Source organism: Schistocerca nitens, chromosome 1 (genome assembly GCF_023898315.1).
Source record: "Schistocerca nitens isolate TAMUIC-IGC-003100 chromosome 1, iqSchNite1.1, whole genome shotgun sequence".
NCBI classification, from domain to species: domain Eukaryota; kingdom Metazoa; phylum Arthropoda; class Insecta; order Orthoptera; family Acrididae; genus Schistocerca; species Schistocerca nitens.
The window spans coordinates 693527876-693544639 of record NC_064614.1 but is presented as its reverse complement, the minus strand read 5'-3'; the positions used below and the strand labels follow the sequence as shown (position 1 = coordinate 693544639).

The 16764-nt window shown below is 39.2% G+C and overlaps 1 protein-coding gene across 7 annotated transcripts in view; it reads right to left on the bottom strand.

Moving 5' to 3' along the window:
• Nucleotides 1-741: 741 nt before the first annotated feature.
• LOC126259460 (golgin subfamily A member 6-like protein 22) overlaps nt 742-16764 on the bottom strand; it is a 426680-nt gene continuing 410657 nt past the window's right edge. For 6 of the 7 annotated variants that reach the window (XM_049956315.1, XM_049956307.1, XM_049956321.1 and 3 more), the window contains 2 exons: nt 10133-10243; nt 742-1553 (listed from right to left, as the gene is read on the bottom strand). In XM_049956315.1, the coding sequence (XP_049812272.1) occupies nt 1163-1553; nt 10133-10243 (502 nt within the window). In that variant the 3' untranslated portion in view covers nt 742-1162. Of the gene's footprint in view, nt 1554-10132; nt 10244-14276; nt 14508-16764 lie in introns of those variants that run through there. The other variant, XM_049956339.1, reaches the window with a different exon arrangement.

Genomic DNA, 16764 nt, shown 5'->3' with positions numbered 1-16764 from the left:
AGTAATGTGGTAAGATTGAACTAACAACAAAATATGTTTAAGTGCTGTGTGGAATGGAAATGAAAACATTATATAGTCCATGACAGTCACAATGTTGGATGTTATGTATATGTTAGTGAATGGATGTGGATGACAGCAATCAGCAACAAATTGAGAGAAACGTGCCATAGATGATACGGCCACATTGCCAGAAGCAACAAAAACTTCATGGCAAAAACTGACCTTCATTATGAATAAGAAGGAAATTGATCTCCTGGTTGTCCCAAGAAATGATGGTGAGACATGGTCAAAGACGACATGTAAGCAACAGGCCTCAAAATGTAGGATGTGCTTGAAAGGAAGCTGTGCTAGAAAGAGACCAAGCAATTGCACCCTGCATCAAAGAAAAGTTATAAACAATTAATTTCACTTCTTTCTCGAACAAGTAATTCATATTTTTTTTATCTGACCTAGTCATAGAGAGTGCACAAGGAAGAATTTTTATGTCAGACACAAACTTTTTGCCTACACCAAGGGCACTGAAATTGTCATATAACGTTTTTTCTGTTTTTAAATCCACAGTAAAGTGAATACATTTTACAGAAAAGACATTTCTTGAGATTATTTCTATGGTGACATTTCATTATGCTGCTTTGTGCCAAAGAACATTTCTGTGCTGTCATTTTCTTTTCTCTCCATAAAAAAATGAAGAGGAGAAGAAGGAAAAGGAGGAAAAGGGTGAAGAAAAAGAAGAAAAGGTACTTTCATGTTTTCACCACGTTCATAGTAAAATATGTTTTCAAATGCTTTATTTTTTGTTAATCCTTATTATTTAATAACCATTTTATTTTCATGACATATTTTATTGTCTGCTGCTCTCACAACACTTTTGACATATATTGATAACATGTATACAAATCAGAGTTTTTCAAAAAATCTTCAGTGATGTTACCATTCTTCTCATAATGAACTAGGACATAACAGTCACTGAAGGGATGTTCTTCAGAGAACATAGTTCTGAAAAATTAAGTACAGGAATATTACAAGAAATGTTCCTCCAAAACATTGTAACACACTGAAGATGCCATATTGTTGGCATAAAATTGCACTGGCATTCTCACAATATAGTACTGTAAGTGCACTTGCAAGAATATATATCAAAATGGTTGACAAATAAAACTTGTCAACTACCTTTCATTGGAGTAATAACATCAGTCAGAGCATCTGTAGATGCTGACCGATTTGTAAATCGACCATAGTGCTCAGAAACAAGAGGTAATGAAGAAGAGTGCAATACATTGGTGGTCATGCCACTATTGAATTCAGGACTGCCTCCTCCTTTGCGGCAGCACTGTTCTTGCTGTGGATCTAAAATGCCTGTCACGCTTTGAGGACTACATATCACTTTTTGGTCTTTGAGCATTTTCATGAAATGCAATTGATAATATCTTTTTTCCTCTGTCAATAACCTCAGTTCATTATCACGCTCTGCAAGAACTTTCTTGAGATCTGCTATCACTTCTTCATGTTCTTCATGAATAGGCTGTTTCCGCAAATCTGTGGATGTGTGGAGCCTGTGAAAAGAATTTAAAAATTGAAGTCCTTTAACTCAAATGGGCAGTGAAACTAAGCTGTTTCATTAACAAAGCAATTAAAATTACCATTACATCAATTTATAACTATCCATGGCACACACAGATGATACAATTATCTGAAAATATTTTAATATTTTGATCAAAAGGCAACAATGTTTATGTTTCTGATATAATTTATCATAAAAATAATAAGTAACAACTACTCTCACTTCTCTTCATATCATTTCTTTGTGACCTTCATAAAATTTCTACACAGTTTGTGAGCCACAAAAATTAAAGTATGCTGTAACTGTATTCTCAAATTGGAAGATCAGCTGAACTTCTCTGAAAGAGTTCTTCTTCTATTGTGACAATATTACATGGTACAGAATCATAATGTATTTTCTGACATGGGCTTTTGTTGTGTGAATGCAAGCTCTCCCAGCATTTACTTCTGATGAGAAGCTCTCTGGTTTCCAGCCATGTAGTAGTGTTAAGATACCACGTATTTTATCTTAATGCTACCACCTAGCTTGAAACCCAAAAGATTTTCATCAAGTGTTGTTATTGTGGTCTTCAGTTCCAAGACTGGTGTGACACAGCTCTCTTAACTAGTCTGTCCTGCACAAGTCTCTTGCGTGAATACTGCTACTTACATCCATGTGTGCTTGCTTACTGTAGTATAGCTAGTATAGCCTTAGTCTCCCTCTACACTTTTTACAACCATCTCCTCACCTCATTACCAATCTGACAATTCCTCCATGTCTCATGATATGTCCTACCACCTGATCACTTCAGTTAATAAAAACGGTGCCATAAATTTATTTATTTTTGGATCAGTTCAGTTTCTTCCCATTAATTATATGATCTATTCATTTAATTTTCAGCATATTTCTTATTTAAACTGTTAATCACCATGTTTTACTTCCTCATAAGACTTACATTCCATACAAGTACCTTCAGAAAAGACTACCCAAAGTTAAGTTTATATGCAATGTGAACATATTTATCGTTTTCAATTTTTTGGTGTTGTCAGTTTGTGTTTTATATCTTTTTCTATAAATATAGGTTTATATTTCTTCTGTTCATCTTCTAAGATAAGTCATAAGGTCAGTACTGCCTCATGTGTTCCTATATTTCTCCCGAACCCGATGATTAATGCTTCATGCAGTTCTTGCTGCATCAGATTTGTATTCACTCTTGAGCTTCCAACAACTTCTTCCATTATTATTAGCCAAGATATTTCAATAGGCTGTTAGGTATGTTATTCTGTTGGACAAATTAAGTTATGGAAACATCGCAAAGTTATGGAACTTCCATATGCTATCCACATAATGTCTATGTCCATGCCTGAAGAACATTAGTAGCAATGTTGCTTTCATTAGATTGTGGATGGCTCAGCTGATTTCTTTGCCTTTCAGCAGCAAGTGCCTGTTTCTGTGCACCACTGAAGGTGTGGCCTTTGTTCTGGTAAAAGGTGTTACACATCTTGATTTAAATGACTTCTTTGATGACAGAATTGCTGTAGTAGATGCACGGGATAATATTTCCGTTTCATCAAACATAATCATACATTTGTTTATAAGGCTGTGTTTGGCAATAGCATATTGTCGAAATTGTGATATTGAATGTAGAGTCCACGCAGTTTTCTGAAATCATTCATGCTGACTGACCAGTGTAGCTGCGATTACATTTTTTTCAGTCACAGACACTGATATTATCTTCAGTGGCATATGGAAGTTCTGTGACTATGTAACATCTCTGTGACATAATTTGGCCAATTAAATAAAGTGCCCAACTACCTATTGCCTGATGGTGACACTGGAGGAAGTCATCAAAAGGTTGAGATTGAATACAAATCTGCTCCAGAATGTCACTGTGAAAAACTACACACTCAAAAGTATGTGTGTTCAAGATTACATAGTCACCATATTTACTGGAGGTTTGCAATTCTATGATAACATTCTTTGTTTGACATAAGCAAAGATTGCTATGATTTTTGACAGAGTTTTTCAATTTTATGATGAGATTCTACTCTAGGACACATAACATATGCATGGTATAAATGTTTCAGCTTTGATCTATTAAATAGGTTGTTAAAGAAACTCTGTGTAGTTCAATTTATTCATTATAAACATATGTCAAAAATCTGCTATGCTTAGACTGACAGAAGCTAATCCCAAGTAACTCCTGACAACTATGGAACTGGTCATACACACACCATTATTTTAGTTTGAAAACACTTGAAAGTCAGTGGAAAAGTTGTGTGGACAGTGAGTAGTATAGCCAAAACACTTCACAAACTGTTTTAAAGCAATTTTTCTTTTCATGAAATCCTCCACTAGTGTGCTTATTTTGGGAACTAAATTGTTGTTACAAATGATTTTACTGCAGGTTCTTTGATTGAGTTATTGCTTCAACTTCATCCTTAATTGGTTGTTTGGGCTTTCATTCACTGAATACATGTCTTATCTTCAATACGACCTGACAGGAAAACCTTTCATCACTTTCTCTTCATGGGAAAGGAATGTTAACTAATCTGCCAAATTACTGGTTTTGTTTACTTTAGTCACACACTTCAGAATTTGTGTAGACCTTTATGTCATTATTTCACAGAAATGTTAAAATTTTGCATGAATGTCTAAGACAGCTGTGAAAAAGATTTTGAGCCAGTGATTTTCCTTAATTTTGTGACTCGCCGATCATTCAAAGCACCGCCGCGCAATTACACGCGTCCTCTACGTGCGGCGCTGTCTACCAGCCATGCACCAGCTGCACCACCTAAGCGGCCAGCCAAGCAGCGGCCGCCAGACTGGGACTCAGTGCTCATTCGAATGCTAAATTGTACACATGTCTAGCTAGTCAACTTACTCTGTGACTTATATGTGTTGTGTCGTTCTGAAACATACGTGTTAAACTTGACATTATAATAACTGGCGACGAGGTAGTGGATTTTTCCTTTTCACCGTTGACCCACAGGTTTCCATGGCTACTGTCGAGCAACTATAGCAAAATCTCCTTGAACAGCAAGACTGGTCTGATTATGAAAAACGTCTTCGACAGCACTTCTTGGCATTCATGTCACGGATGAACAACCATGTAAGTCTCTGATCCTTTCCTGGATTTCACCTCAAATGTATCGGTTGTTGTCGCAATTGGCTCCTTTGAATGATCCTGCATCTTTGTCCTTTGCTGAAATGTGCTCACTTCTGTCTGTCTATTTTCAAAAGCAAACGCATGTGGTAGCCTCTTGTGTTGCCTTATCGTTGTCAAAAACAGCCACATCAATCCTATCGTGCTTGGGCTGCTGAACTTCACGGCCTCAGTCGAAAGTGTCAATTTGTTACTGACGTTCACAAAGAATCCTATGCCAATTCCATGGTACAGGATGCTATTATCCGATCGGCGCCCGACAAAGAAGTTTGGCAACGTGCCCTTCAGTTGGCAAATCCGACTCTAGATGAAGTTCTCTCCATTGCGCAGTCTTTTGAAATTTCTCGCGCCGCTGGGGCGCAAATAGAGGCGTGGGGTGATGTTGGGGAAATACAACCTCTGTGCGCTGCTGATGACGCGTGCGGCGCGTCCCCGCTGGCCGACGTGGCCGCAGTGCACTTCCACGTGCAGCCTCGGCCTAACCGTAAACAACCCGCTAATAAACTGCAGCAAAACCCCCAGCAACTTCCTTCATGTCCGCGGTGTTTTACGAAACAGTCACGCGAGGATTGTCCCCAACGTTGGGCTGTGTGTCACAATTGCAAAAAGAAAGGTCTTGTGTCTTCCGTTTGCAAATCCTACCGCATACATGATGTTCATGAACATGACGCCGATTCTGATTCTGTGTTGTCTGTCAATTGCACTTCTTCCCTTTCAGGGAAGTTATTCGTCACTGTCCAAATCCTTGGTCGAGATGTTCGCATGCAGGTGGATACCGGTTCTGCTGCCACTATAATTAATTCTCAGATGTATCTTCAGTTGGGTTCTCCAATCCTGTCACCTGTCACTCGGCAATTACGAACGTACAATAAACAGCAGATTTCTCTCTTGGGACAGTTTAATGCTGAGGTAGCTTACAAATCCGTCGTTCGCACTGTCCCCATATTTGTGGTCGACCAGAGTAACACAGAGAATCTTTTTGGTTTCGATGCCTTTCGTGTTTTTGGGTTCTCCATAGATGACTCTCAATATTGTCTCTGATGCTATTCCTTATGCTCAACTGGATTCCTTGTCGATGACATTTTCGTCCCTTTTTTCTCCTGGGTTAGACTGTGCAAACGACTTTGAAGCTCATATCACGCTCAAACCCACTGCTCGGCCTAAGTTTTTTCGGGCTCGGCCCATTCCTGTGGCCCTTCGTGATCGGGTAAAACGGGAGTTGGATCATCTCACTACTTCAGGGGTCTTGCTTCCTGTCACTTCCAGTGAGTGGTCCTCTCCTGTCATTGTCGTTGCTAAGCCAAATGGTGATATTTGTCTCTGTGGCGATTTCAAAGCCTCATCGACACTTACCCTATGCCCCGTCCTGAAGAACTGTTCAATAACCTTCCTGGAGGCCAGTATTTTTCTAAAATTGACCTGTCAGAAGCTTATCATCAACTTCCTCTCGACGCTGCTTCCTGGCAGTTTCTGGTCCTTAACACGCCTTTCGGCCTCTATCAATACCAACGCTTGCCATTCAGGGTTGCTAACACCCCTGCTCTCTTTCAGTGATTCTTGGAACAATTATTGCTCCCTGTCCCTGGGTGTATCAATTACATGGACGACATTGTCATCACTGGCTCCACCACTGAAGAACATCTTCAAAATCTCCGCACACTTTTTCATGTCTTACAGACTGCCGGTCTTAAGTGTAATCGTCAGAAATCACAATTTTTTCAGGCATCTATCACGTACTTGGGGTTTCAACTCTCTCGGGATGGTATTCGTCCGCTTCAGCAAACTGTCGCTGCGATCGATGCCCTTCCTCGCCCTACATCCGTTAAGGAACTGCAGGCCTTCTTGGGGAAAATAGCATACTATCACAAGTTTTTACCATCTGCGGCTTCGGTGGCTCAGCCATTGCATCGCCTGTTGCATAAAAACGTGCCTTTTCACTGGTCCGCGTCATGCGATGCGGCTTTCCAGAAATTGAAGACTATGCTGAAACAGGCCCCGTGCCTGGCTACATATCGAGCTGGCCAACATCTTGTTCTTGCCACATGTGCCTCTCAATACCAGGTTGGTGCAGTCCTTGCGCACCGTTTTTCTGACGGTTCAGAACAACCCATTGCTTATGCCTCCAAATTGAAAAAGAAGCTTTGGCCATTATTTATGCTCTTCATAAGTTTGGTGTTTTTCTCTATGGCTCAAAATTTCATCTTGTTATGGATCACAAACCACTTGTTTCTTTGTTTCATCCATCAACATCAGTTCCCGACAAGGCTGCACACCACCTCCAGCGTTGGGCTCTTTACTTGTCTCGTTTCAATTATGAGATTCATTTCCGGCCAACGGCTCAACATGCAAATGCCGATGCTCTGTCTCACCTTCCTATGGGTCCTGGTCTGGCATTCGATAGGGACGAACTTTTGTGTTTCCACCTGGATGTTGCCGAGCAGAGGGTTCACCATCACTGGGGACAGGCTGGCGTCTGCTACGGGTTCTGACCCTACCCTCTCCCGGGTTTTACGCTGTATTCAGAAGGGTTGGCCAGATCGCCCGTCCGCTAAGACTTCTGATCTGTTGCGGAACTACTACACTTTGCGCTACCGCCTCACGGCCAGGGATGGTGTTATCCTCCTTTCCACTGACAATGCTTCGCCGCGTGTTGTGGTACCTGCATCTTTGTGTGCTTCGGTCTTGCGCCTCCTTCACCAAGGGCACTGGGGTGTGTCTCGCACAAAATCTCCGGTGCGCCATCATGTGTACTGGCCTGGCATCAACTCTGAAATAGCACACATGGTCGCTGCCTGCGACCCTTGTGCGTCACAGGCCGCCGCCCCGAAGTTATCTTTGTCACCGTGGCCTTCGCCTGAGAAGCCCTGGGAGCGCATTCATGCTGACTTTGCGGGACCATTTTTAGGTACTTATTGGCTCCTTGTAATTGACGCCTACTCTAACTTTCCTTTCATTGTCCGTTGCACGTCGCCTACCACTGCGGCAACCACCAGTGCTCTCGTCCGCATTTTTTCCTTGGAAGGCCTCCCCTCTACTCTTGTTACTGATAATGATCCGCAATTTGCCTCTTCCGAATTTGCAGATTTTTGTGCTCGTCACGGCGTTATGCATGTCACGGCCCTGCCATTCCATCCACAATACAACGGTGAGGCTAAACGACTGGTCCGCACATTTAAGGCTCAGATGTGGAAACTTCTGACTTCTTCTGCTGCTGATGTGCTTCTCCAGTTTCTGGCGTCTTACCGTTTCACCCCCATGGGCGACCACAGCCCGGCTGAGCTCTTACATGGCCGACAGCCCCGCACGCTACTTCATCTTCTGTGGCCTTCCACCCCACGGCTGCGGGTGCCTTCACTTGGCTGGTTCACCACCAATGACCTCGTCTGGGTACGGGGATATGGCAGGCGGCCAAAATGGAGCCCGGGCCGTATCTTACGACACCGTGGCAGACGCCTGTATGAAATCCAGATGGACACGGGTGTTGCAGTGCGTCTTCGGACCAGCTTCAGCCTCGCGTGCTGGCAACGCCTGTTCCGAATGCCACTACACAACCTTCGGCTCTACCTGACGCTCGGGATCTTGGCATCTCTCAATACTTGCAACACAGCCCTCTCACCGTCATCGCGATGCCAGCACAAGAACGGACGCCACCAGGAGACGTGCCGATGCAGGAACTGGATGACCATCCTCTGTCAGAGCAACTCTACTCGCCTCCTCCTCCAACGGACGCCGACACATCGCCCATGTCTCCTGTCATATCAACTGGACTTGCCGCAACGGGCAGATTGATGCATGGGGCCCCAGCTGATTCGACCCCTACGTCTCCTCTCATCTCGACCCGTTATCATCGGGGACACTTCCGTCCGTATGGGAAGCCTCCTCCTCGAGACTTTACGGTGAGTCAAACAACACCTATGGACGTTAGCCATCTCCAGGACACCTCCATCAGGACCAGTGCAACAATTTCAAAGGGGGGAAAGTGTTGTGACTCGCCGATCATTCAAAGTGCCACCGCGCAATTACGCGTGTCCTCTACGTGTGGCGCTGTCTACCAGCCATGCACCAGCTGTGCCACCTAAGCGGCCAGCCGAGCAGTGGCCGCTAGACTGGGACTCAGTGCTCATTTGAATGCTAACGTGTACACATGTCTTGCTTGTCAACTTACTCTGTGACTTATATGTGTTGTGTCATTCTGAAATATATGTGTTAAACTTGACATTATAACACTTAACTTATTTATTTTCTTTCACTGTAAGTTCATAACTCAAAAGTAAATTAGTTTTTGCTATCATCAAAATCAATATGCACTGTGGAACAAATAACATTAAAACTTAAAAGTGCTTTCAGACATGACCTCCTCTTTAAATAATGCTTATTCTTGTGGTTAATTTGACTTCCATTTGAGGTTTTGGCAGCAGAGTCTGCTTCAACATGTGCTTCACATAATGGACATGAACTTCTACAGCAAGAGGCATTTTTAGGGTCTAACTGAAACACGTAAGATAAGAACATTTTTCTCTATAATGTCACCAGCCATTTGTTGCTTCTGTATGTGCATTCATACTCTGAAAGTCACCTTATGGACTGTGGTAGAATACTTCAGGTACCACTATCACTTCCCACATTTCCTGTTTCATTTGCAAATGGATTGTGAAAATGTTGATAAACCCTATATGAGCTCTAATCCCTTAGATTTACCATCATGGCCATTTCCAAGATGCATGTGGTACAAAGTGAGATGCTACAGTATTTTCTTGGGATGTGTGCTCTCAGAATTTGTTTCCAGGAAACTTCTTAGTGATGCAAAGGGTCTTGTATTGCCTCGCAGCACTGAAGTAGCATTAGAAGCTGGTTGGTTTTATTATGTTTATTAGACATATCTCTGAAGAAATGTGTGACTTTTCTTTTGATCTTCTGTATCTCCTCTATCAATCACACATGGCAAAGGGCACAGGCTGATGAGTAACACTCAATACTGACCAAATGATGTTCCAAATCAAACAGTTTTGTAATGATACTATCACTCCCACTGATGCTGACTACGCCAGTTGTGAACAGAACTTACTGTGTCCACTGTCCGATTATTTGTAGAATTTTAAAACTGTGAGGAGACAGTATGGCTGGTCAGGAGGTGAAATTTCAGTACTTAGAGGGGAAAAAATCTATTCCTTATATTTTGAGCTGTTAGTTCTTTCATGAGGAAGGAAATAATGATAAGTTGAGAAAAAGTGACATGTCACTCAGACTCCAGGGTGAATGGAAAGCTGATGAGATATCAGCAAAGGAATGTTGCATATAAAAAGGTCTGTTCACTGGTCAATCAAATCCTAAACAGGGAAGCCTCTGATGGCATACTACTATTAACAATAACAATCTAAGAGAACATTATACTAATAATAAACTTATTTTATAAGCTAGAAACTCACCTTTGACTCAGAACATTTATTTCCTGCTGCATTTCTTCTTTCAGTTTATTCCATTGTTCCTTTTCTTTTTCGTATTTTTCCTTCAGCTCTGACAGTCTTGCATCACGCTCCCTGTGATCCAAGGTGAGGGTGGAGAGCGAAATGGAAATGGCAAAAGGAACATACAGGTAGGCAATCTGGTCCATAATGAGTGCATTTCCTTTTAATGTATATACAACTACTGATGTCAGTGCAATAATGAACAGTACTTAGTGCATCTAAGATACATATTACATAAAATGCTTTTTGTTTTAATTTCAGTATGCTGCTATATGTGAGCTTGAAGCAAAAGTAGTTTTAAAGCTATGCAGTTGTTATACACTGCTGATATGTGTAGCATGTTGAGACAAAAAACTGAGTTTGCAATTTCTTGGTCTAACCAGCAAGCAGCAAGTACATCCAAAGGAAGTCACATTGCTCCATTGTTTCTCTTATCTGGTATTTGCTACTGAATGGTTAATAATTATTCATCAAATACTGGACATTACACATCTTGTATCTCTGGTTTTGTAGTTCTGAGCCTTCATCAAACAGTACCTTTGCTTTGTGTATGCACATATATTATTTAGTGAATTAAAGTATTCAGATCACTTAATAGGTCAGTACAGGGCCATCCTGTCTCCCATTTCCCTGTATTAACAGTGCCTGGACACAGAACCACTTCGAAAACATTTTTCCATACAAGCGACAAAGCATTTGGTGACCCCTTCCATTTGTAAATGTAAGTGCCATATTATTTGGCAGCCCTCCCCCTTTTGCCCACCCAACCTTCATACATTAGTTGCCATTCCTTGGGCTCTTGGTAAGACCTTCAAAAATGAATTTAAATGTAGCGAGCGTGGATATGAGTTTTTCTCACCACTAATTGTGATACACCCAGTGTACACATTTTGCACTAGGGATGCCTCTGGTACCCCTAGCAGTTTGGTGCCTCAAGCGGCTGCTTGTGTTGCTTGGGCCTCAAACTAGCCGTGTTTGGACATCAAAATACTATTTAAGGTAACATACTCCTGTAATTGGCATGTAGTTCTACATGTCCTGATGTAAAAATGTTGTGTGCTACTTTTTATGATCTTAGTTCATTTGTATGTACTGTTTTGCGAAATCTCAAGAGTTTATAATCAAGCCTGTTAGCCTGAAATATGTTGGCAGTGAAAGCATGGAAGAATTCAGCAACTGCTAATGGTATCATTCAGAAATGAGATAAACATCTTCATCATAAAAATATTTTTGAACCCCAAATAATGTACTACTGACATGCTGCCTTTATAGCATTGTCACTCAGAAGTGTCCACATAAAAATGTGAAAAATTAAAGGAAAAGATACTGTAACATATGGTCGCAATCATTCTTTGAATCAACTATAACAGGGAAAAAAATGAAGATTTCTTTCATAGCTATAAATGCACATAATCAAACAGTTTACATTTACAAGTAAAATCCTAGTCAATCAGAACTGTGAATTTTCTTATGTCATTTGATTTAGTACATTTAAGGAAAGAGTTAAAATACAGACAGATAATAAATCAGTCTTAATTTTGGTTAATGTGTAATTCTAGATGACTTCTTCTGGCTACAAAAGAAGAAACAGTTTACAAATGAAAATAATTGAATAAAATGAGATGTAGGACATTCATACATTTAACAAAGCAAAAAGTATGTAGCTTCAGACTGTGCAACAATAGTGTTATTACACAGCCTGTATTCTCGGCACGATGATGTGATGAAACAAAACACAATAAAAGCAGCAAGATAATCTTACACTGGAAAATTGTTATCAACCAAGTAATGTAAATGCATCAAAGAAAGATTGGACACCAGAGCCCAATATTTGTAAAGGTTGTGGACAATGGTATATAATGATGGTTCCATACAACTTAGGTCCGTAGATCTGAAGTGGGCAATTATGCTGTGGTACTGAATTGTGGCGAACAATGTCAGCAAATCTCTTCCTGGAATTATATAGTGGGCCAGGTTTGTACATCATTAAATTGACATCAGTATGGTCAAATACAAATAAAGAATTATGTAGTTTCATGTTACATGGATCATAATAGTGACCTACTGCTATAATGTGGAATCAACCAATTTTACAATTACAAAACATTTTCTCAGGAAAAATGTGGCAACATCCTTGTTATTTGATCCACAAGTGTCACTAACACAGGACCACTCAATCTGAGAAAAAATTCTTCATAACATAAGGGAATTTTATTACGCTGGATTTACAATTGAAGAGTCGCTGTATCAGTGTAATTATGGTAATGTATTTTCTAGGTAAAAGCCCAGTATATTATGTTAACAAACATCATAAATGGTTTTTATATTTTTTTTTACTGATGAATAATCAGTTTATGGAGTATACAACAGAAAAGAGGGCATTTCATTATCAGAGTTAAAGATTTTTATCTATGTTCCTTGTCTGGTTGATGTGGATACATGTATGTAATACGCTGTGAAAAGCAGGTGGAAAATATATACAAGATGATTTTTGGAAGCTGTCTGTCACAAATTTGAATGAATTATTTTTTGTGACACCACAGGCCAGCATGTGTGACAGCTTTATGGAGAACCTGGGTTCAATTTCTGATACTGCCACAGATATTCCCTTGTTTGGAAGAGTGGAATGGGATGAATTCAGATTTTTGTTGTAATCAAGGAGCTACTTGATTGAGAAGTAGCAACTTCAAGAGCTGGGAAACTGATGACAGTTGGGAGAGCGATGCACTGACACCATGTCCCTGCATACTGCATCCAAATGCCACCATCAGTTGCAGTTGACACTAGCAGAAAGGTATTGAATGGCTTGTCAGGGCCAGTTCACAGAACTGGAGTAATCTACCATAACTGTTTAGGTGAACTTGAATTACTATTTACACCTTTCTATATTTGCTATAACTTCCTCTAACATAGTTTTTCTAGTTGACTCAAAGCCTTTTCTGTCATATGATGTGTTACAGTTATCTTTTGTTTTTAGCTCATTTTGATTATTTGAATGCAGGATCTAATATTTTAAACTGTTAAAAACTGCATAGTGTTAATTGTTTTCTAGAGGAAAGTCTGGATTTTGTTATTTCAGAATTTTTGTTTTTAAATTCCATAAGTTAATTTGTATATTTATAACACCAGTCACAGTCTTTTAATATAAGAAAGTTAAAAAGTTGGGGGGAGGGGGGGGGCAATTTTTAAAAAAATGCAATTTTTAAGTGGACTCCCACAATAAAAGTAGTTTTTGTCAATCAAAATATATTTTCCAAATATCTACATATCATTCATGAAAGACACCTGAAGACAAATTTAAATGGCTTCTATGATAACTGAAACATATAAGGATTTTTTGTTCTTCCCCAGGAGAAGAGTTAATGGTGCAATTTTATAAGTCTAGTAATAAGATATCTTGTTTCTAACATAAGCCACAATCTGTATCTGGCTCTCTTTCCTTCTATCAGCTGCTATACAAATGACCTCTACTTCCTGTTGATTGCATTATTGTGAAACAGTTCCCGAGTGTACATTGGACTCCTCTGTAAACAGTTCTTGAGTGCACATTGGACTCCTCTCAAATTCTTCATTCTTTTACAAAATGGAAGTCTGCATATGCCAATATCAGTCTAGGAGTCATTCACATTCCTCTACAAATGCTATGAATGACCAAGTCTTCTAAAATGTATATGGCATAGCATAGGGTGCATAGTCTGTGAGTGCTGTTTATTTTTCATTTCAGCACAAACAAATGTGTCTTATCTCTCTGTTCATCCAACAACATATTACATAAAGAGTCATCAAAATTATAAATATTTTTAGTAACTTCCCAAGTATAAAAGTACAAACATAAAAAAGAAACAAATATACAAATGCTGACAAACAGAGAAAAAAGGCTGTTACAATTTTGCACAATGTAATATATTTAACAAAAATTTGACTCATTTATCAAATCATCAAAAAAATTTATTTACTGATTGATCCAGTAATGCTCAAACATCCCTACTCCTCAGTTACAAAATATGAAACCAATTCATACTTTTGGTAATAATTGGAAATAGTCTGCATTCATCTACAACAGAAATCATGCTTATGAGCTAGTAGCATAATGCTTTTGGAATGTGATGAATGTGGCCTATATTCAATTGCAATTATCCTGCATTGTTAAAATGCAACAGTTAAAGTTTTACACAACCAATACAGCTAAGCATCTAAATAAAGAAGAATAGCAATAGATAGCAAAAGAAATGACATTGTTAGTGAAAAGGAACCCAGAAGGAGCCAAGAAAGGAATGGGAGCAGGAAAACAGAGAGCGCAGCAGGCAGTTTTCCGCCAGTGCTGTCTTCTGTGTTGCTAGAGAACAAAATGTAACCTTAATTTTAAAAAGAATGTCACTAAAATATTTGCTAACCTTGCAGGCCTTCATGAACCACTGAATTTTTTTTTTCTGTGATACATGCTTTGGTACAGATTCCATTGCACAGTTGTATCATTAGTGTAAGGTTTAAACATTACTGTGCTCAGTGTGCAAAAATATAAACTCTTAAGAGGCCAGAAAAGTTCTGTATGTGCACCCTCATTTTAAGAAACCTAAATGTTACAAGGTTCAGTAACACCTTATCCAATTAAAAAAATTAAATAATTATTGACATCACAATGCACAAAGGTACTCAAAAGATACCACAAACTGTTGTCATGAGTCTTTCATGCATTTTCCAGTGGTTCATTTATCCACAAAGAAATATTTTGCTGAGCAGCCATTTTTGTCTAAAAATTTACAAAAATATAGATAGTTCCACTTGTTTTACAGGTTACAGTGTTTCCCATTGTTGTTGAGTTGCAGACTATACTTTTGTCTCCATGCTATGTTACGAAATAAGTTCTGGGTAAAAGTGCATAATGCAGACATTACACTGACAATTTGCTGAAAACACCATATTATTACATTCACATAGGACCTTTTGGATGTAATGTGTTTGCTTTCCCCTCACCAGTAAACCACCCCAGTTAGCTAATCATGAGGAGCTTAAAATTTAAAGCGAAATTTGAGCCTTGGTGAGGTTTGGCATTTTTTAGTGTTAATATATGGCAGACATAAAAGTTATTTTAATTGTAAAAAAGAAGGCCTAACAACCATTTCTGACTTAACCCCAGATCATTAGGCTATTACCCCAATTCACTAAACACCAATCCAGTATTTCTTGTGCAAATGTAAGCAATAAGAATATTGTGTGAGGTTGACTGTGATACATAACAAAGGGCTTTCAAGAATATTGGCATCTTCATATCCAGAGGTCAGTACTTTGCTCCTTCATGACATTTGTGATTGACTAAAAGAATAATTTTCAGATTAAGTGTAATCCACATGCCAACATCAGAGCATACTTTTAGCGCAAAAGTCTCTAATAACCTACACATAGGTGGTAGTTTGGTTTCAAATTATCGCCACTGAAATGAAGCTCTGTACCATGTTATCAACAGGGAGAAGATTCTTTGTAGATAACTAGAAAAAGTGCAATCATTACACCTTATAGTTATGTATATGGTTGCGAAAAATATATAAGGTGACTGGGGATAAGTGTTTCAATAGATTTTAAGTTGCATTTCACAAGCAAGAAGCTTGGTTTTGTTCAGTGCTAAAAAAAGTAATGTATACCTTACCAGTGAATTTGTAATTTTAATAATTAGATGTATTTTAAAGTGTAGATATTTTGATATAAATAAATTCTAACACATTTATTACTTTATTTCAAAGCATGTTAAAAGTTAAACACAACAGGACAGTTCAAGGAACCTGAATTGGATAGTATGGTAGTCGTAAACCTAAATATAACACTCCCTGCACTAGTGTCCTTTCAAATGTATGCTAGACATGTTGCATAGTCCACATTGTTTTATACATAAAAAAATCACAAACACATGATTTCACTGTGTGGCTGAGTAGTTAAACCACTAAAGGTTTTGAATTCCAACAGTTGTACTACCCCCTTCCTACAACACAAAATTCAATATCATTTTGTTAAAAACCAGCAATGATTGTTTCTAAATGCTGGTTCATATTAGTGGATATATTATTCAATGTGTCAACACCAAATGTAGTTATGGCTGCAGGAAGAAGTGCTATCCAGTCAAACACAGTGTCCCATTGGATACTGAACTGCACTAACGTCAGCTAGTTCCACAGGGAGAAATTCACGCAGTTCAAATTGGGAGACCTAACTGGATACCGAGCAGGATCAAAAAATCCTCTCATATAAATACATACAGCAGGAAAATTATCCATCACCATACAATCCAATTGGATCCATATGTGTTGAAAAATCCTTAGAGGTATACCAAAAGGGGAGGAATGCTATCTTTCCAGAAAGCAGTGATTTATATTGTTACTTTGGAATCTGTTGTGGTGCTTAAAAGGTTAACCCAAAAACTAATGAACCATCATATTTAACAATGTGGTGCATGTTCTAAACAAGGGATTTCTTATGGCTAGTGATGGATGTTTTGAATGTTCACAATATTTTCTCTGTACAATGTAGCTTCATCAGAAAAAAGTCCGTGGCTCGTGGTCTTGCATAGCGTTCTCGCTTCCCGCGCACGGGGTCCTGGGTTC